Here is a 22,768-nt window from a genome sequence, read left to right as displayed (position 1 = left end):
TGCCCCTTATTGTCAAAAAATTGCTTAACACTGAGCGCTGTACGGGCAAACAGGTGACTGGTTCTTACATCATGACCACATGGCAATGAATGTTGAGCTATTTTTGACCAAAAATAACATGACACCCTCGCCTCACTTCCATAATCACCCGATCCCGCTCTGTGCGACTTTTTTTAATGAGTGCTTTGAGCAATAGAAAAGAAAACAAAATTTCCCAGCTGCACGTTGTTCATATGAAGCAGCATCACAAAATAGGTGAAAACCTGAACAACTGAAACCTTCCCCAACAACATTAGTTGGAATACCGCTGTGATGCCCATGAGACAGCGGATCTACGGAGGGGGAGTTCAGGTGTCTGTTTTGTCAACGGCGGCGGCTCTGCTGTTGCCCTTCTCACATACTGAGGCCACGGGAAAATTCAGCAATATGAATGGCGTTTTCTAGTTTGGTACAGAGCCGGGCAGGAAAAGATGGTGGCTTGTCAAGTTCAAGTTCATGATGCGAGTCTGTATGTAGGCTGAAACCCACTCCGGACAAAACAATAATAAAAATGGGGGTAGTGGTCCTTTTCCCTGGAGGGTGTAGTGTAGTACCTCAGTGCAGGTGTAGTAGGTGGTGGGAAGGGACTCCAAGAGACTGGATTCAATGATGAAACAACAGGAAGGTTTATTAACAGAGATAGAGATCTTCATCTACTGACAGTCATACAACTGGAAGAACATTGGCTTGGGGGAGATGATTACAATTTGAATACAGGGATTGCTGCTTCTTACATTCAGGAGTTATTGAAGGGAATACATTCTTGTGCACTTTAGTTTACACTCCAGTTTCACTCTCTGGATTTAGCTATAAAGTTTTCTTCTCTATCATTTTTTCTATTGTCTTGATGGTCACCTTCTTCTTTTTATCTTCTCCCTTACTTAATATTTTTCTCTTGCTGTCTTGGGCTACTTACAACATAAATATGCTTTTGTACTCACACTTTTCCACTTCCTACCGCACTTGCTCCTCTTTGATGTTCCTTCTTCATTGTCTAGGTCTTTTCTCCTTCTTAGACTCTTCTAGACTAGACTAGACTCCCTTCAGCTCCACCCACTCTCCTCTTATACCAGCACTCTAGCCCATCACATATGGAGGACTCCTCTCCCTATCACATACCCTCTTCCTTTCTGCTACCTGTCTAGTCAATCCCCAGGCTGTTGATAAGTGACCTGAAACCCAATGGAGATGGGGAGGCTGTCAGTGCACAAGACACAGTGGTACATGGAAAAACTGAATATGAGTATAAATCTCACCTTTTACACTTAATATAATAAGCACATTTTAACCCTGAAATGTTGACAGAAGTGCTGCAGTAACCCTAATCCAGGTCACTACACTACCTCAGAAGGGATCTGTAGACCTTCACCTAACAACAGAAGCCAGCACTAGTAACACCCTGCACACCAGAAGAAGATTCCGGTTTCTTTTGAGTACCCCCTCATATGTGGCGTATTATAATTTTGTGTGCAGTGTTATGAAAAGTTTAAGTATTTAACCCTCCTTTGGACTGATATGAGACCACAACTTACGTTCTTTCAGTAAGGTTAATTTTGAAAAAAAAGATGTGCTGCCTCCACCACCATCTGTCACTGCCACGCCATAAAGACACTACACGCTGCTCTGATTGGCCAGTAATGATCACAGAGGGTCTTATAATTGGTAAATTCATACAGTTCATTTTCATATAGCGCATACATATGCCAGAGCGCAGTACAAAGATGATCATCACTTAATCAGTTCTGTCCTTACTGGAGCTCATAAGCTAAATTACCCTATTAACATGATTTTGGGAGGAAACAAAATACAAATTCTAAGTACATTTTACCCTTAATTGGATTTTTAACCAGAGACCCCAGTGATCAGGCCTAGAGATCTTCATAAATGATTCACAGAATAACAAACAACTGGTGATGAGCGAGCATACTCGCTAAGGGCAATTGCGCGAGCGAGCATTGCCCTTAGCGAGTACCTGCCCGCTCGAGAGAAAAGGTTCGGGTGCTGGTGACGGGCAGGGAGCTGCGGGGGAGAGCAGGGAGGAATGGAGGGGAGATCTCCCCCCCCGCTCTCCCCTGCTGACTGCTGCAACTCACCTCTCACCCGCACCGGCACCCGAACCTTTTCTCTCGAGCAGGCAGGTACTCGCTAAGGGCAATCCTCAATCGAGTAATTGCCCTTAGCGAGTATGCTCGCTCATCTCTACAAACAACGAACAAGATGACAACAGATCAGAAATTAGGACATAACAATGATGCTGACTGATAAGTGGCTGCTCAGGGGCCAGACAAGATTTCAGCAGCTCATGACATCACTCAGTAGGCGGGCTTTACAGATAATTATTTATATAGAGATAAAGCTATTGGGACTGCTACATCAGGCTGTGGTGCTATACAATCCTATGATGGTCATGTGACTGATGTTTATATAAGTCCGTATTAGACCTGCTTCCCAGACTTACCTGCCTCCTGTTATTTCTGGCAGACATAAGGGTTGTCCAGTTTCCATGGTAACCTGAACTGCTGTACACTTCTATCCAGCAATGCAGGGGTTACTCCTTTCAGTGTTCCCGTTCAGCTACTAGGCATCAGCAATTACCTTCAAATTTAGCTGAGCTCAGTCTCATTGCCTTAGTGCTGGTGTATGTTGCTTCATTCATCCAGTCTGGTTACTGTTTCCACGTTCCTACTTGCTCTACATCTTGTGCTTCTCCCATAAGCGTTTTCCCTAGTGCCTACCTGTCTTTGTGTTGTCTTCATCTCTGTGGTAAGTCTCTACTGTTTGTGTTCATTGTACTCTGCTGTGTTTCTGGTTTTCAGTTCATCTTTCCTGTGCCCTGTCAGGGATAGACAGCCCCAAGGTGAGTCAGAACGATTACCCTGCTTCTAGGCAGGGCTTTTCCCCTAACCCTGTTTTAGTTTAGGGTGAGATCTCCATCTCATGTTGCCTATTACAGGATCTGTGCTCGGTGGTACTAAGTGTTCCTTAGTACTTCTCATACTCGCGAATCAGACGGTTTTGCAGCATCGCGCTCCAATAACTCCATCTACCGGGATTGACAATCTCCTTCAATGCTGTCACATTGTTGCCTTGGTGTCATTCTTAAACAGTGCTCCATCCTCTATCCGAAGCACTGCCCCATCCTCTACCATAAACACTGCCCATCTCCGACCCCAAATCCAGCCCGTCCTTCAGCCATCACTTTTTAATCCAAAAACTGCCCACTCTCTACCTTTGTTATTGACACCTTCTACTTGGAGCAATGATCTACCCTCTATCCCAAATGCTATCCATTCCTCTATCACAAACACTGTCCCACTTACTCCCATAGTCACTGATCCGCCCTCTTCTATGGTCACTGCTGCATTATTGCTGTTTTGTTACACTGGAAACCCAAGGCTCGCAGGTCCATATGACCTCACATAGGAGCTGGATGACTTTTCAGAATCGTATCTTCTCTCAACTTTTGTTTGTTCATGTTGTAGTTCAGTTTATAGAAAAGTAGACAAACCCTTTAATATCTCCCCCTCTTCCCACTGCAGATATCTCACAGCATTAGCCAATATATTAAGACTGTTGGGATGAAGGAACCTTCCGGCTTTAGAACTCTCTTTCCTTTCTCCTGTATTTATGGAATCCAAAACATTTACTTTAACCTGTACCTTTAGGAGATCTCCACTCCAAGATGTTTGTCTAATGGGCTGAGAAAGGTCAGTCACTTTTACACTAACTAAACCCCAAATAAGTAGAACTGAAGTGTCACATTCAACAAGGATGACAAAGAAAGCACAAGGACAAGATTGGATAAGGGATACAAACCAGGGCAAAGAATGAGGAAAAGTTGGGACTTATACCTGTTCCTAAAGAGGCCACACCTGCCTAATGAGCAGAGCACTTGCCCTGAAAAGGGTGACCCTGTGACAGGAAAATGGGGTTGTATCTGCAGGATACAACACCTTGTATCTATCAGGAAGAAGAGGGCAGATAGTAATGTTTTGCAGTTCTCTAAATATCAGAGATGTAATAGTTTACAGAATACACTGCCATGTCAAAGGTCATGGGACATAAACTAATATCATGTTGGACACCCTGGTGAAGTGCATCAACTCAACATGCCATTGATTTCACAAGTCAGTGGAAGGTGTTTGAAGGGACATTGAGCCATGCCATTTGACTAGTGACCCACACCTTCATGGTATCTGTAGGTGCAGCATCTCAGGTGTGATATGTTATGTCTGACTCATACACGAAAACTCCTCGTCCGGATCAGACATAATAGTTGTCCAACAGGACAGATAAACAGTATAACTCAGCGGAGTAAACGAACAATGCAAAACTAAAGGAGGGGGAAAAGAAAAATCCCACCTTAACCCCTTAGTGATGGCCATACATACGCAATGATTTTGGGGGGATGCTCATCTCCACATTTCAAAAGCCATAACATTTTAATTTTTTTGTCGACATGCCCGTATGGGGGCTTGGATTATTTGCTCGGTGAACCATGGTTTCCATTGGCACAATGTATAGGTACATATAATGTATTGTAAAAATGTTGTTAATATTTTTTGCTGGGTAGGGAAGAAAAACACATAAAATCTGACATTGTTATTTTTTTACAGTATTAATCATGTAGCAAAGAAAAATAGTTATTCTTTTGCGGGCTGGAACAATTACGATGATACCAACTGGTTTTTTTAGGCTCTTCCACTTTTGTACAATAAACCCCCATAACTTTATTATTTCCCATGGACGGAGCTCTATGAGAGCTTGTTTTTGTGTGTGACAGGTTGTAGTTATTATGGTACCATATTGGGGTATATCGGACTTTTTAAATAATTTTTTCAGCATTTTTTTTGGAAGGCAACATAAATAAAATAAAAATTTTGCCTGTTATTTACTTTTTTTACGTTTTTTGCCGTGCAGGATAAATGGTGTGTTCAATTTATTTTACAGGTTGTTTCGGATACGAAGATTCCAAATATGTGGCTTTTAAAATTTCTTATTTTTTATACAAACGGGAAAGTGCCCAAAAAGGGTGGGGAGGGGTTGCATATTTTATGTCCCTGTTGGGGACTTGATCCATAAAAGCCCTGATCGCTATGATAATGCATTGCAGTACTTCTGAACTGCAGTGCATGATTGCTCACAATAGCGATCACAGGCCAAGGCAAGCCCGGACACAAGTGTATGGCGTCCAGTGAATCCTTTACATGCCACAATGTACACTGATGTAAGGGCTTAAGAGCAGGAATCGATGTTCTCATAGATCACTGCTGTTGCAGTGGGAGGCCGGCTCAGCCAGAATATAGACTTATGTTCTGTGGCTTTAAGGCATTAATGTACTAATACAGGAAAAACCCTGACTTAAGTAGGGCGATCGCCCTCTTCCTAAACTGTTCGTAGATGGAGAAGGGGAAGACAATGCTAACCCCATCACTTTAGGCTTGTCAGTGCAGCGTCCGAGGAGCGAGCCCCAGCCAAGGAGACAGCTGGGTAGAGTAATTGTAACGGCTGGAGGGTAACCAAGGACACGTCCAAGGGCCGCGGGCAGACTATATTGAATAGGGAAGAGAGAGAGAGAGAATAGGGCCTAGTGCCCACGGCCGTGATGGGCTCGGCAAGCGGAATTCCGCAGCTGAGTCCGTCACGGCGCTCCTCCAAAGACCCCATACTCACCTCCGGATCCGCTGCCCCGCATCCTGTGCCAGCGCACTACAGCGCATGACACCCCCAAAGCATCACATGACGTGCCAGCCGCGTCATATGACGCGGGCGTCGGTGGGCGGGGAAGCGTTTTAATGCTATCTTCTGCTGTGCTACAGCGGAAGATAGCATGACGGACGGCTTCCATTGACTGCAATGGAAGCCCCCCGCGCATATGCCCGCGGGTGATTACGAGTGATTTCACAGGGCAGAATTCCACGGTGGAATTCCGCACCGTGTGCATTGCGCTATTGGGTTCAATGGAACCTAATAGCTACAGGGCAACGCCGCGGATCACCGCACGTGGAAATTAGGCCTAACAGTTTACACATGGGGTAGAATTCAAAAGGCCAAACCGGGAACGGTCGGGGAAGCTGTTTACTGAGAAACTTGAACAAACACTTTCATAACTATCGTCTTTATAACCACCCGCAAATAGTGAGGGTTCAGAAGACGTGAAGCGACAGGGAGGAAACACAGGAGAAACAGGGTGACTTACACAGGCCTGGTTATCTGTGGTTCCCTGGTCCCAGACACCGACTCCTGAGAAACTCCACCAACACTCTACCGGTTCACTCTCATGGATCTTGCAACACTTTTCACATCACACCGCATGGCGGGAAAAACTGCACTTGCACTCCATGAAAAAGGTGTAGGAGAAGAAGGGGTTCATGGCATTAAAGGAGTATCCTCTCAGCCTCTTCCATCTTCCCTGCACACAGACTGAAGGTGTCTGTGTGCAGGCAGGCCTCTAACTTGAGTATCCTCAACAGGAAAGAACTCATTCAAGCACCTTACACCCACATATATAAAACGAGGTCACATGACAAACAAAAAGATGCTTTCCCAGACACTATTTTGGTGCACATTTACCTCACGGATGCTTTAACCATTAACCCCTAAGTGCTTCTATAATATGCTGCAATACTTCTATACAGCAGTATATTTAGCCTATTAGGCCCTGCCATAGGCACACCTTAATGGACTGCAATACATGGCAACACTGGAAACCTTCTTTAGGCATTTGGCTGCTATGTTAACTCATTAGCTCCATGCAGTTGTGTTGCAGGGGCGCCAATGGTGTGCCGTAGGGGCCTCCCCTCTGGCTGTCTGCTCAGATAGCAGCGTCTAAACAGTTGGCAGCCACAATTGGAGGTAGCTCTGATTATGACCATAGCAGGCGGGTATCATCAGTCAGAAACAGCCCTCTTCGTAGACCACCTGTGACTACGCACTGTACATTTACAGTGGGTGGTCATCATGGGGTTAAATGGCAGCACATTGGGATACAGATAATATTGTTTAACATTTAATGATTGTTTGGGGTTATTTTTGTTTTTAATGTATTTTTCATGTTGCTTACCCTCCGGTATAAATGACGGTACCCTCGCTCTGTAGGTCAGTCTGATTACAGCTGGGCCAAATATATGCGTTACTACTTCTCCACAATAAAACCCCTATAAAACAAAATTATTATATTTGCATCGCCGCATCCTGCGACACAAAACATTCCTAGTTTTCCGCCCACAGAGCTGTTTGAGGTTTTGATCCCCTTTTATTGTGGCTTTTTTTGCATGCAGATTAACAAAAAATAGCAATTCTGACATCATTTTCTTAATTAACATTTTATTATTTATACTATACTGCAGTACCTGTGTAATGCAGTGTACAGTAATATACTTTTGACAGTTCGCACATTAGACCCAGCCTCCTGATGAAGCTAAGTCCAGCGAATCACGTGTCGGGGTGTGTTTCGTCTTGTAGCTGGCCTTGTGGTCTTGGGTCTCGCCATGAATCAGGGAAACAATTGACTCTGTTTGGCCTTACCACTTGTTGCCATGGTCAGGAGTTATTAGAATGATGACTTCTGATGACTGTAGCTATTTTTCCTGGCTACATTTGGTTGTTTTCAGATATATTTTCGGGGGCTTAGACTTTTATCTGTGTGCCCTCATTGTATTCCTTTGGTACATTGATGTGACATTCATCTCCACATAAGCTGCCTCACTTCCTGCTGCCTCTTCTCTTTCTCAGATGTATGGTATATGTATTTTACAATTGATCGAATTTATGAATTAGTCATATATTACCCTGGGCCATATTTCCTGTGGTTTTTGTTAGTTTCTGCCATGTTTTTATGGCTGCCCACTCTAATGCCCCTTAGTAGGTCAACACTGAGAAAGTGGTGGGGCCAAAGAGTTGAGGACGCTTCAGTTATTGGTCGTGGCATCCCGAAGAGTGCGGAGGCCTTACCACTGAGAGAGACTCATTCTATGTACTGTTGTGGTCGACTGCCATCACAGAGACTGCGAGACGGTCCCACATGGGACTTCTGGATGAAGACTGTGACACCACAATCCGCAGTTGGCGATGGTGAATAAAGACGTATCCTTTCAGGCCATCAGCCTGGTGCACAAGAGTGTCCTAGAGTGGGTGCTGGACAGCGAGTGAGGCAGGTGTGCCCCTTTAAGACGAACAAGCCAGTGATGTCACCGCTAACTCGTTCGCACTCGTCTAAGATCATTTGAGAATCGTTCACTTCTCGTTCAGCGTTCTTATTCCTATGTAAAATACTGAATGATTCCCGTTTAAACACAACAAGAAGTGAGCCGTCCAACCATGATTTTAGTCCTGCTGAAACTGAACGAATGGCCGAAAAATGCACAAATCTCATTCGTTCTTGGCTTGCGTTTAAACCAAATGATATTGTTCACTTTTGCTCGTTTTAATGATTTTTTTGAACGATAATCGTTATGTCTAAACGCAGCATTAGGCGTTTTTACGTTCACCCATAGGTGTATATTGAAATGAATGACATTTTGACACAATCAAGTCCCGATCTTAATTAGCGTATTTAAAGCCAATCACGAGGGACGCTGAAAAAATACGCTGAAGCGATGGCAAGCAGTAATTGCTATAAAATGCTCGGAATGTCAATTAATGCTTAATTAGGGCGAGCTGTCTTCTTTTCCCAGCGTTGAACACAGGGTAACTCCTTCTCCCTCCCTTTTTTCTAGCTGCCATAAAAGTCTATGGGAGCTACCAGCATATTTCAGCAAAAGATAGGGCAAGACCCATCTTATCACACGCCGTATAAAATGTCCTATTTTTTCACGTGTGTATAAAAAACATTCGTCTGAATGAAGCCATTGAAATCCAATGGTCGCGTTGAGGTAGGCTTTTTTTTACACGTGTAAATACCTGTATAAATACGGTCATCTGAATAAGCCCTCAGACAGTGTTAATCGGATAGTAGTTCAAATGGAACTTAGAACAATGGCTCTACAGCGCCACCTATTGGAAAGCAGTATTCCTGTAAGGTAAAGTCAGACATTTAACCCCTTAGCACTATGTTACGTAATTTTACATCTTGGCGATTGGTACTTACCATAATTTACAGCAGTACTGAAAAGTGGAGATGAAAATCCCCCAAAAATCATTGCATTCTTTATCCAAAGTAGACAACGTCACTAACGGGTTAAATGGAATTACAATATAAATCCAGCTGATTGTCTTGTATTGGGTGAATAGATTGCATTGTAAAATGTATTCGTTTTTTTTGCAGGGCAGCGAGAAAACATCAATTCTGCCAATGTTTTAATTTTTTTTATTTTACCGTGTTAGCCATGCTGCATAAATGACAAGATACATTTTCCTGCAGGTTGGTACAATTGTCGTGATACCAAAACTATAGATTTTTTTAGGTTGTTCCACTTTTGTACAATAAATACCCTCTTTTTGGAAATTATAATTTTTGGGCATCACTGCGTTCAAAGTCCCAGAACTTTGCTACTTTCCCATGGACGGGGCTCTGGGAGGGCTTGTTCCTTGTGTCACAAGTTGCAGTTTTTATTGGTACCGTTTTGGGGTACCTACAGCTTTTGATCACTTTTATTGCATTTTTTTGGGAGCCAAAATGAACAAAATAAGCATTTGAAAAGATTACTGAAGGCAGAAAAAAACTAATTACCCTCAAAATTTCTTCAAAAAAATAAGATTAAAAAATAACCTTTATTGATTAAAGGCCCATTTACATGCAAAGATAATTCCAAACAACTGAAAGATTTAAAAATTTTGCAATTAGAGTTGAGCGAACATTCTCTGGCGAGCTTGATGCTCATTCGAGTATTAGCGTACTCAATGGTGCTTGTTACTCGAACGAGCATCAAATCGTGTTCGACCCCGCCTCAGCTTTTGGCTTCTCCCTGCTGTGACGTGCCTATTTTGGCCCCTTGCTGCCGCGACGCAGTGCGCATCATTTGAAAATTTTTGGTCTGGCAGGAAGGGGAAGGGGAAGGAGAAGGGGAAGGGAGGGAGAGAGAGAGAGAGAAAGAGAAATACACGAACCAAGAAAAAAAAAAGCTCGGGACCCTGCGTTCCACATACAAAAATGCTCGAGTCTCCCATTGTAGTCAATGGGGTTCGTTACTCGAGTAGAGCTCTCGAATTTTACAAAAAGCTCGACTCGAATAACGTGGACCCAAGCATTTGGGTGCTCGCTCATCTCTATTTGCAATCTATTTGCATAAAGTGTTAAAGGCCATTAATGTCCATTAACACTTTATCATCTTCGTTTGCATCTAAATGGGCCTCCAGGAGCTGTTTGCAGAGCCCAGCCTGTGATTAATCACACGCCCAGCATTGTGCACACAGCTGCATTGTTCCGCTCAATGTCATCTGTCAACTCCTGTGGAGACAACAGCCTGCAGTCTACTGAGAGATACTTTATCTCTCACTAGCTTAAAGATGGATTTTAGGTTCACCTTAAAATCATCGTTCAAACAAAAAATGCACAATGCCGCTTTACGTGTAACAATTATTGCTCATTTTTGGTTATTTGAATGAATTTTGAGTGATAATCATTATATGTAAATAGGCCTTAAGATTAAAACCAGAGCATTTCAGAAATTATTAGTGGCAGATAAAGATACAGCATTGACAAAAGGGAGCCCAGGTATGGACTTGTCCCTCTGATATCTCCTTATAACAGGTGTTCTTACCACCAAAAATGATGCTACACTTAGGAGAGTCCCCTTCGCCGGAAATGGTGTCGCCTCAGTGGTCCCATCCCAAGGGAAAGAGGTCGAAGAGAATCGATTATGACCATAGAGACATCAGATATTGTGTCTCCCAAAGGCACTTTATTAGATCCCTCTACATTCTCGGTGGATACCTATGCTGGGTAATCCAGCTGCTAGTCCGACTGAGTCAGACCTAGCATAAGCCACCTTGCAAAATACCACCACACATCTATGGACCCTATTATCCTCTGTGGAACCCCAAAGTGAGTTCCAGCTCAATGGATAATAGAGGCCCTTTTACACGGGACGAGTGTCGGGCAAACTATGCCTGACATGTGTCCCTATGTATACCCCCTTCTATGTTGTTACACAGGAGCGAGTATCACTGGATCACTCACAGCATGGCCTGCATTGCGGCAGGGCAGCGAAAGGAGAGTTCTCTCCTCGCTCCCCCCCACCTGCCTCCATTCACCGTAAGCAGCAATTATTCAGTACTGAATGGCTTGTCGTTCAGTTTTTGAGCATGCTGAAACTGACTGACTGGAAACTCTTGCTCAGTCATTCAGTTTCTGCATGCATTTATACGGGACGACTATCATTCAAAACCACGCAGGAGTTTTGAACTACTACCAATGATAACCGTCCCGTGTAAAAAGGCCTTAATTAGGCATGATGCTGGAGGTGAGAGGGGGTACAGTGAGCGCACATAGGGGAGAAGAGGAGGACAAGGGACCCCCATTCCAGGGATCATAAGGGTCTTAATCAGACTTTTAGCACCTATTCTTTGGACTCTTAGACCTTTTATTAACTATCCTCAAAGATGATTAGATACACAACTCAGCAGACAGTATCACACCTGATAGGATCAAATACACTATCCCAGTAGAGAATATTTCATATGGTAAGATTAGATCCGCAGCCTAGCAGATGGTATCACACATGGTAGGATTAGATAGACAGTTCAGCAGACAATATCACGCATGATCAGATTGGATACAGTAGCTCAGTATTCATAGAGTATTTCAAAAGGTAATGTGTTAGCACAATTGCGCTGTTTGATTTACTATGGGTGCCATATTAGATAGGGTTAAAATGAGCTCGGAGAAGTCAATGAAAGACACGCATTATAGAGTGTGTACCACAGGACATCTGCCTTTATTTTGTCAGGAAAAGGTTTATATAGAAATTCCAACAAAGGAAGGCGGGACATTCAGATACATTACAACATTTGGTGTGCTGATTGGTCATTCCCATGGGGAGTGTTCATGATGTAATCGGAAGAAGTAAATTTACTAAGAAGAGGGAAGAATATGAGCAGGCATGCTCAGTAGAGATTTTGCTGCATTGCACAACTAGTAGCAGACTTGAATCATCTGGAGTTTGTTAATTCAATATTCTAATGCCAGTCTTTGTGTGTTCTGCTCCTTTGAAGATTCTGCTGCTTTCATGTGAAGATAAGAGACCAGTCTGACCAGTTTATGGAAACAATGCATTGCTCTCGCATTTCATATGAGGGATGGTCCCTTCCCCAAGGAGGTTTACAGACTGAATATAAATAGTGTGGACGCGGCCGTATAAGGGCTTGTTTTTTGCGTGACGAGCTGTAGTTTTTATCGGTGCCACTTTTGGGTACATAGACTATATCGTAATTTTTTTTTTTTTTTTTTATGATAACGGAGAGAAAACGCATCAATTCTGCCATAGATTTCTTTTTTCTTTTTTTTACAGCATTAATCATGCAGCATAAATGACACACTAATTTTTTTCTGCGGGTCGGTACGGTAACAACGCTACCAAAATTGTTATATTTTTTTTAGGTTTTTACACTTTTTTGCAATAAAACCCCCTTTTTTTTGGAAATCTTTTTTTTTTCTCTATAGCTGCATTCAAAGTCCTGTAACTTTTTTATTTTTCTATGTACGGAGCTCTATAAGGGCTTATTTTTTGCGAGAAGAGCTGTAGTTTTTATTGGTACCATTTTGGGGAATGTGCGGCTTTTTTGATCACTTTTATTGCATTTTTTGGGAGGCAAAATGCTAAAAATTTGCATTTTGCCTCTGTTTTTTAGCGGGTTTTTTTACGCTTTTTGTAGTACAAAATAAAAAGCGTGTTCAACTTTTTATACACGTCGTTATGGACACGTCAATACCCAATATGTGGGGTTTTAATTTTTTTTCCCATTTTTTATGCTAATATTAGAAAAAGCATAAAAAAGGGTTTTTTTAACATTTTTGTTTTTACATTTTTCTTTTTTTTACACTTTTCTTTTCTTTTTTTTATACTATTTGAGTCCCTCTGGGGGACTTTCACCACAGTACTGCTGATCGCTGTCATAAGGCATGGCAGAGCTACTCCTCTGCCATGCCTTATCGCTTGTACAGCGATTATAGGCATAGGCAATACAGGACGCTGGTGTCTGGCGTCCTGTTGCCATGGTGACAGGCCGGGCTCTCGCGATGACATCGCGAGAGCCGGCCGGAGACACAGAGGGAGCGCGCTCCCTCTGTGAACTCTTTCCCTGCCGCGATCTACTTAGATCGCGGCAGGGAAGGGGTTAACAGCGGGGGGCGCATCTCCGATGCCCCCCCTGCTGTTGCAGCGGGACGCCGGCTGTGACTGACAGCCGGCTCCCGCTGCGGGATAGCGCGGGATCTTATGTGATCTCGCGCTATCCCCAGGACGTACCGGTACGTCCTGGAGCGGGAAGGGGTTAATGGAGACTGAGGATGAGCTCTATATGGAGGTGTGTAGCTGTATACAGAGAAAGGCATCAGAGCAGGGAGGATTGTACCGACACGGAGATCAGGGAGCGCACCGGGTGAGGATCCAGCAGTTGCGTCCATCTGCAGAGTGTGTCCATATTAAATATGCGGTGATGGGGGTCTTCATAATCTGGGGGATTCCAGGGTAAGCAATTAACGACTCAGCTCCACACTTACAATTATGATCGCTACGATTATCAAGAATCCACAACCGATCATCGCCAAGCGTCTCTGTAAGAGAAGAGAGGTCAGTGGTGTAATAATCTGTAGCATATATCACTGTATTTCTCAGGAGGAAGAAAGGAATATTTCGCAAATCTGTAGAGGTCAGTGGTGTAATAATCTGCAGAAAATAACACTGTATCTATCAGGAGGTAGAAAGGAATATTCTGCAGATCTGTAGAGGTCAGTGGTGTAATAATCTGCAGGGTCTATCACTGTATCTCTCAGGAGGTAGAGGAATATTCTGTAGAGGTCAGTGGTGTAATAATCTGCAGGAAATAACACTGTATATATCCGGAGATAGGGAGGAATATTCTGCAGGTCTATAGAGGTCAGTGGTGTAATAATCTGCAGGGTCTATCACTGTATCTCTCAGGAGGTAGAGGAATATTCTGTAGAGGTCAGTGGTGTAATAATCTGCAGGAAATAACACTGTGTATATCCGGAGATAGGGAGGAATATTCTGCAGGTCTATAGAGGTCAGTGGTGTAATAATCTGCAGGGTCTATCACTGTATCTCTCAGGAGGTAGAGGAATATTCTGTAGAGGTCAGTGGTGTAATAATCTGCAGGAAATAACACTGTATATATCAGGACGTAGGGAGGAATATTCTGCAGGTCTGTAGAGGTCAGTGGTGTAATAATCTGCAGATACACAGACATGCGAAAAGTCATGGGAAAGGAACTAATATGCACGAAGGGGACTAATTGTCTAATTACTGTGTGAGGGGGCCCTGATAGAGTGCATTCACATGTACCAGAAATTGTGATAATTTTGGTGCAGGTTTTCTATTGTGGAAAATCCAAACCATTTCCGGTATGTGTGACTGTTCCCTTAGGGAGCGTTCTTACTGCATTTTTCTCTACGCTGTGGGATTCCAGCATTGTGACGGCACCCTAAAGGAAAAGGAGCTGAACCATGCACTGTCATTAGTGAAGCTCACAGCACTTTGGTGCCGGTATGACAGGGTTTCTGTTCATCTCCATTATATTTGAAATTATTCTACACTCCAGAATCCCCAGATGGAATCTCCAGCAAATTAGCTGAAGTAGTCATGAAGGTCTGGAGCAGATGGAGAAGAAAGGAGTCCAGAGGGCGTCACCTGTGAGTCACTCCTTGTTATCATCTATTCTGTTTCTGTGATCGCATGTAAGGTCTGCAGCGTTCTATTTTGTACTATATAGTTGTAACTACAACTCTCAGCATATCTGTACCAGCAAGCATACCATTGCTCAAGTCACACTAAGAGCTGTAGTTTCACATGGTGGAAAGTTTTATAGCCCACTGTGGGATCAAATTGTGCTTTGGTGTACTAAGTATACCAAAGCATTATGTCAGGGGTATGAACATACATGGTGTAGCCGAAATTGGAACGACCAATATAATAAATTCAACAAGCTCTTTTAGGCCTCCTTCCCACAATCGGATTTACGCCGCGTAAATTCGCGGCAAAAATCCGCTGCGTTGCCCCCTGCTATTAGGTTCTATTGAACCTAATAGCTCAATGCTCACGATGCGGAATTCCACCGCGGAATTTCGCACAGTGAAATCTCCCGACCTCACCCGCAGCATGCTCTATTTGCCGCGGGTGTACGCGCTGACGGCTTCCATTGCAGTCAATGGAAGCCGTCCGTTCACGCTATCTCCCGCTGTAACACAGCGGAAGATAGCGTGAAAACGCTTTCCCGCCTACCGCCGCCGTGTCATATGACGCGGCCGGCGCGTCACGTGACACGGCCGGCCGCGTCATGTGACGCGGTGGGCGTGTCACATGACGCGACGGCGGTGGGCGGGGAAGCATCTTCACGCTATCTTCCGCTGGTAAGTATGGGGTCTCTGGGGGGCGCCGTGACGGGCTTCACTGCGGAATATTCCGCTGCGGAGCCCGTCACGCTCGTGTGAAGCCGGCCTTAACCATATAGTAAATGAGGTATAAAAACAGCAGTGGAATACACTGAGGAGGTTTTATTGCTGCTTGTCGTGACACACTGCAAAAGGGCCCACTGAGATTTTATCGTCTGAGGGCCCACATAACCATGGAGCCTGGGGGCGTGGCTTAGCTAGGGGGGAGTGAGGATGAATCTCTCCACAGTTCCTGCTCAACAATAGGCCTTTATCCCACAAAATCATTCCACAAGGCCTTCATCTCCAAGCAGCATGGGGAACAAAAAGAGGGAAAGCTCCCACTGACATTTCAGAGCACAATCAGGGGATCCCGTTGTCCAGGGGATCACCCACTTCCTGACTGATGGCTCCCCAATGGACCTCCAGCACGCAGTCCAGAGCATGGCAAATTCATCCTCCCCATTGCCGTGAGTGACCTGCAGTGCGATCCAGTGTTAGGAAGCGACAATACTGCAATTGCAGTGGCACTCACTGTAGCATTCTTTATCTGATTCACGGGGTTCCATAATACCAGGTTCCTTTCCTCCTACGCGGCTGATGGCAACTGGAGTGGGGTCACCTCCTGTAGATGTAGTCAGGCAAAGGGGTCTTGCCTCTGCTCATGAGACTCTGCAGGCCCTTGAAGAGATCTCAACAGATCCAAGAATCCTCCATGTTGCCTCTACAGCCACAATTGCAGCCCCTGCTCCTGCATCTTCCCCTCCATACAAGCCACAGTGCCCATACACACTGAACTGTTCCACCTATCCTTCTCTGCACATGATGGCTACAGCCAACATGGCGGATAACTCAAGACCTCCTACTTCACCTATGCCATCTCTACAAAGCTCTTCCTTGTAGATATCCCTGCAGTAAGATAATACTGTAACTGAGTTATGGGCATTGAGTGCCCAACTTAGATAAATGCCCACAAAAGCAGATATAAAATCCTATATTGTGTGCTTGGAATCTTCCCATAAGTCTGAAGCTAATACAGTTCAATCTGAGGTTCAACAATTAGGAGAGCGTGTTTCCACTGCAGTGAGCACAATTTCCTCCCTCTCCAGTAGAACGCCAAAATAAGAGGCCTCCCCGAGCCCATTGATCAACAGCACCCGGAAGAGACCCTTCACCATGTGTTCTATGACCTCCTTGAAGTACCTAGAGCTACCCTATTGGAAATAGGCAGGTTTCACCATTTCTTAGGACCATGAGCTACAGATCCAAACCGTCCTCGAGATGTTATTTGTCTAATCCATAGATACCAACTGAAGGAATTCATTAGGCATAAAGCACAGGATCGGGACTCTGTTTTATACCAAGGAACACAGTTACAGTTATTACCAGATCTCTCCCACCTTACACTCCAAAAACAAAGGGTTCTGCAGAGGGTTCTTGAGAATCTTCGTCAGCACAACCTGACCTACTCCTGGGGATTTCTGTTCCAACTACAGGTTCGGCATGAGGGCCGCATAGAGGAGTTTCATAATCCAAGAGAGCTTTCAGCTTTCTCGGCTGCCCTTGGTCTCTCGTCAGTCACCTTCTTTGAGTGTCTTGTTCTTCCATCCTTGCCATCCTCTGACCTTTTTGCGCACCTACAATGGGGCCCACGGAGTAAGCCAAGAGGAAGTAGCAGATCAGTGGTTAGCCCACCATGCCTAAGTATTGTTATCCACATTGGCTTTTATATTGCCTCTAATTCCCCTATGATTCCTGGGAGATGCTGGTCCAATTTTTTTGGGGAGCTCCTACTTATAATAGTCCATCAAGAGACCAGTAGCATCTGTGAGGAGAAATTCTCATGACTCATATCTAATATCCATGGTCCTGGTGGCCCGGATCCTGAGTAATCTTCCCTATTTTGTATATTATATATATATATATATATATATATATATATGTATATATATATATAATTATTTATTTCCTAGTATGTTGTGTACTGTAGTTAAATTTGCCTTGTGGAACTACATTGTACTTATTATTCATTGTGGGATGGATGTGCACTTTTTGGGGAGAGGCTCCTTCCGTAGAAAGCGAGTCCCACATCGGGGATTTTGCATTCCAGATTTCTGGTTGCAAGTGTTATTTCTTTTTTCCCCACCAGAGTCCATTCTCCCTTACCATTACTTCATCTGTCACTAGTCAGCTCGGCCCTCTGCTGAACTACATGATGGTCTCCTAGTTTTTAAAACCCTGTTTTCTCATTTCACCTTTGTTCTTTCTTTCTTTTCTTTCTTCTTTTCTTCTCTCTTCCCATCCCCTTATTTTTCATCCCTTTTGTACCTTGAACACGGGGGGGCCTTAATGTTGCATAAAAATTAAACCAAATTTTGTACCAGATGCATAAACAGGGATCTCACATGAGTTTCTTAGGAAAAAAAAAACTTATTTCCAATCCAAGATCATTCCTACCATTTGCGATAGGTATTATACCATATGGTTCAACAGTACAAATCCCTCCCGTCACACAAGAGACATATGAACTAGAGCTCCACATGAACCCTAACCACCAGGATACAATCAGCTTCCAGCTTATCTCATCCCCCAAGTTATCAGTGATTCTTTGGATCCCCTGGTTTTCTACCCATAATCCCTCTATCAACTGGGAAACCAGGACCATTGCCTAGCCTTCAAACTACTGTAAGGAAAACTGCCAGATGGCACCATCCACCCCTAAACCAGTGAAAGACCTCGAGGCCGACCAATAGGACCTAGAGAAATTACTAGTTTACTACCAGATGTTGAAGGAGAATTGCAGCAAGAAGGTGACCAGCTGCCACCTCACCGGCCATACGACTGTCTTGTTGAGCTGCACTCTGGTTCTTCTATTCCATTTGGGCGTATCTTCAACCTCGAAGAACCAGAGTTAGGGGCCCTTTGGGAAAATCTGGATGAGAGTCAGAAAAAGGCCTCATCCGGCCTTCTACCTCTCCGGCAGAAGCACTCATTTTCTTTCTTAAAAAGAAAGACTTGACTCTTCGGCCATGCATCGACTATTGTGAATTCCACAAGATCATCATTAAGAATCGCTACCCTCTCCAGGTAATCCCAGAACTGCTGAAGACGCTTCAGGCAGCCAAAGTCTATACGAAACTGGACCTCAGAAGAGCATATAATCTGGCCCAGAGACGAGAGGAGGACAGCCTTTAGGACAAGATATGGACACTTTGAATGCCTAGTGATGCCGTTCGGTCCTTGCAGTGCTCCCGCTACCTTCCAGCACTTTATCAACAATGTGTTTTGAGACCTGTCGGATAAATTCGTAGTGGCATATCTTGACGACATCCTCATATTCTCTGACAATTTGGAGTAACATCGCGGACACATGTGGGTGGTCCTGGAACGACTCCCAAGGAATTGAATGACAGCTGAGCACTGCCTGTGATTGGTCACAGTGCTCAGCCAATTAGAGGCAGTGCTTTCTGGGGGCAGGGATTTTTTATGATTTCCACTGTCATTAGCTTTTAATGCCTGTGAATCTATGTACATATATATATATATATATATAGGCATATACATGTTCTGTTATGTGTATTCTCACAGACACAGATGGCTGCTGGTTGTCATATTTACACAATGGGGCAGATTTATCATTGAAAATTTAAGTTTTGTAGTGCAACTTGCACCAGAAGACTGCTGAACATGCCTTGCACCACATTTACTATGTATTTTAGACACTTTCAGACACTTTTTATTCTGTATCTGACAAAGGGACATTCCTTCATTTAAAATAAGGGTGTGGGGGGCGGGATTAAATGAAGCCGGTGTCACTCGGAGGAGGAGATCGTTGATCGTTGGTCGTGAGAGTCCCCCGGGAGAGGAGAAGGTAGAGGTTACAACTACAGCATTATCCCTTACCCCCACCCTTTGACCCTACCCCCCCCATTAATCTATGTTGAACGTAGTACATATACCCAGAAGCCAAACGTTAGGCTGTACTAGGCTACTTAATAGACAAAGACCCAAAGACTTCAGTGGCGTTCCGTAGTACCCAAACATCTCAACCGCCCGATATTTAAGTATGGCGTAAGGACACGCATTGTATAATGTATAAGACCCACTGCTGTCACGGGTCCAGTCTGTGGTATTTTCTGTTATGAGAAAACTTTGAATAAAGAATATAAAAAAATAAATAAATAAAATAAGGGTGTGGCCTAAATGTGATACTGTGTGCTATAAAATGCAGTAAAAACTAAGCCAACTAATAGGTGGTATAAAGTTAGACTAGAGGGTCTTAAAAGTCAAAAGATTTATCATCCGCTGTGATAAAGTTCACACATTTTAAGACAGTCAGTCTAAGCTTGCACTTTCTATTAGGCCTCCCTCACACAGATGTTTTTGTACTGCGTTTTCAGTGCAGCGCTAAACGCTGTACAACGCTCCCATTCATTATAATGCGGCTGCTCACACATGCGTTAAAACTAGAGATGAGCGAGCACCAAAATGCTCGGGTGCTCGTTACTCGGGACGAAATTTTCACGATGCTCGAGGGTTCGACCCGAGCATTTTTGTATATCGCCGATGCTCGCTAAGGTTTCCATTTGTGAAAATCTGGGCAATTCAAGAAAGTGATGGGAACGACACAGCAACGGATAGGGCAGGCGAGGGGCTACATGTTGGGCTGCATCTCAAGTTCCCAGGTCCCACTATTAAGCCACAATAGCGGCAAGAGTGGGCCCCCCCCCCAACAATTTTTACTTCTGAAAAGCCCTCATTAGCAATGCATACCTTAGCTAAGCACCACACTACCTCCAACAAAGCACAATCACTGCCTGCATGACACTCCGCTGCCACTTCTCCTGGGTTACATGCTGCCCAACCCCCCCCCCCCCTGCACGATCCAGTGTCCACAGCACACACCAAAGTGTCCCTGCGCAGCCTTCAGCTGCCCTCATGCCACGCCACCCTCATGTCTATTTATAAGTGCATCTGCCATGAGGAGGAACCGCAGGCACACACTGCAGAGGGTTGGCATGGCTAGGCAGCGACCCTCTTTAAAAGGGGCAGGACGATAGCCCACAATGCTGTACAGAAGCAGTGAGCAATATAATCCTGTGCCACCGCCATCAGAAGCTGCACACGTGGGCATAACAATGGGGAACCTATGGGCCACACACTATTCATTCTGTCAAGGTGTCTGCATGCCCCAGTCAGATCGCGTTTTTTTATAAATAGTCACAGGCAGGTACAACTCTGCAATGGGAATTCCGTGTGCACCCACAGCATGGGTGGCTCCCTGGAACCCACCGGCGGTACATAAATGTATCCCATTGCAGTGCCCTGGACAGCAGAGCTAACGTCAGATTAAATGCAGGTGGGCTTCGGCCCACACTGCATGCCCCAGTCAGACTGGGGTTCTTTAGAAGTGGACACATGCAGTTACAACTCCGTGTGGACCGACAGCATGGGTGGGTGCCAGGAAGCCACCGGCGGTACATAAATATATCCCATTGCATTGCCCAACACAGCGGATGTAACGTCAGCTTTAATGCAGGTGGGCAAAAAATTAATTGGATTACACTGTAGGCGAGGGCCCAAAAAAATTGGTGTACCAACAGTACTAATGTACCTCTGAAAAATTGCCCATGCCCAACCAAGAGGGCAGGTGAAACCCATTAATCGCTTTGGTTAATGTGGCTTAATTTGTAACTAGGCCTGGAGGCAGCCCAGTTAAAATAAAAATTGGTTCTGGTGCAAGTTTCAACGCTTTAATGAGCATTGAAACGTATAAAAATTGTTTACAAAAATTATATGACTGAGCCTTGTGGGCCTAAGAAAAATTGCCCGTTCGGCGTGATTATGTAAGGTTTCAGGAGGAAGAGCAGGAGGAGGAGGATGAATAGAATACACAGATTGATGAAGCTAAAAGGTCCCCGTTTTGGATGGTGATAGAGAACGATGCTTCCATCCGCGGGTGCAGGCTACGTATGGCTTAGGTATCGCTGCTGTCCGCTGGTGGAGAAGAGAAGTCTGGGGAAATCCAGGCTTTGTTCATCTTGATGAGTGTAAGCCTGTCGGCACTGTCGGTTGACAGGCGGGTACGCTTATCCGTGATGATTCCCCCAGCCGCACTAAACATTCTCTGACAAGACGCTAGCCGCAGGACAACCAAGCACCTCCAGGGCATACAGCGCGAGTTCAGGCCACGTGTCCAGCTTCGACACTCAGTAGTTGTAGGGGGCAGAGGCGTCACCGAGGACGGTCGTGCGATCGGCTACGTACTCCCTCACCATCCTTTTACAGTGCTCCCGCCGACTCAGCCTTCACTGGGGAGCGGTGACACAGTCTTGCTGGGGAGCCATAAAGCTGGCAAAGGCCTTGGAGAGTGTTCCCCTGCCTGTGCTGCACATGCTGCCTGATCTCTGCGCCTCCCCTGCTACCTGGCCCTCGGAACTGCGCCTTCTGCCACTAGCGCTGTCGGATGGGAATGTTACCATCAGTTTGTCCGCCAGGGTTCTGTGGTGTAGCATCACTCTCGAACCCCTTTCGTCTTCGGGTATGAGAGTGCAAAGGTTCTTCTTATACCGTGGGTCGAGCAGTGTGTACACCCAGTAATCCGTAGTGGCCAGAATGCGTGTAAAGCGAGGGTCATGAGAAAGGCATCCTAACATGAAGTCAGCCATGTGTGCCAGGGTACCTGTACGCAACACATGGCTGTCCTCACTAGGAAGATCACTTTCAGGATCCTCCTCCTCCTCCTCCTCAGGCCATACACGCTGAAAGGATGACAGGCAAGCAGCATGGGTACCCTCAGTAGTGGGCCAAGCTGCCTCTTCCCCCTCCTCCTCATGCTCCTCCCCCTCCTCCTCCTCCTCCTCCTCCTCAACGTGTTGAGATATAGACATGAGGGTGCTCTGACTATCCAGCGACATACTGTCTTCACCCGCCTCCGTTTCCGAGCGCAAAGCGTCTGCCTTTATTCTTTGCAGGGAACTTCTCAAAAGGAATAGCAGAGGAATGGTGACGCTAATGATTGCAGCATCCCCGCTCACCATCTGGGTAGACTCCTCAAAGTTTCCAAGGACCTGGCAGATGTCTGCCAACCAGGCCCACTCTTCTGTAAAGAATTGAGGAGTCTGACTCCCACTATGCCACCCATGTTGGAGTTGGTATTCCACTATAGCTCTACGCTGCTCA

The 22,768-nt window shown here is 45.0% G+C and overlaps 1 protein-coding gene across 2 annotated transcripts in view; it reads right to left on the bottom strand.

The window, feature by feature from the left end:
• Positions 1–11,892: 11,892 nt before the first annotated feature.
• Positions 11,893–22,768, bottom strand: part of LOC136577244 (uncharacterized) — a 32,740-nt gene continuing 21,864 nt past the window's right edge. For both annotated transcript variants that reach the window (XM_066577058.1, XM_066577059.1), the window contains exon 5: positions 11,893–13,753. In XM_066577058.1, the coding sequence (XP_066433155.1) occupies positions 13,676–13,753 (78 nt within the window). In that variant the 3' untranslated portion in view covers positions 11,893–13,675. The remainder of the gene's footprint in view (positions 13,754–22,768) is intronic.

Source organism: Eleutherodactylus coqui, chromosome 8, assembly GCF_035609145.1.
Source record: "Eleutherodactylus coqui strain aEleCoq1 chromosome 8, aEleCoq1.hap1, whole genome shotgun sequence".
Taxonomy (NCBI): domain Eukaryota; kingdom Metazoa; phylum Chordata; class Amphibia; order Anura; family Eleutherodactylidae; genus Eleutherodactylus; species Eleutherodactylus coqui.
Note: the sequence above shows the minus strand (reverse complement) of the source record. Positions and strands in the feature narration are given on the sequence as shown.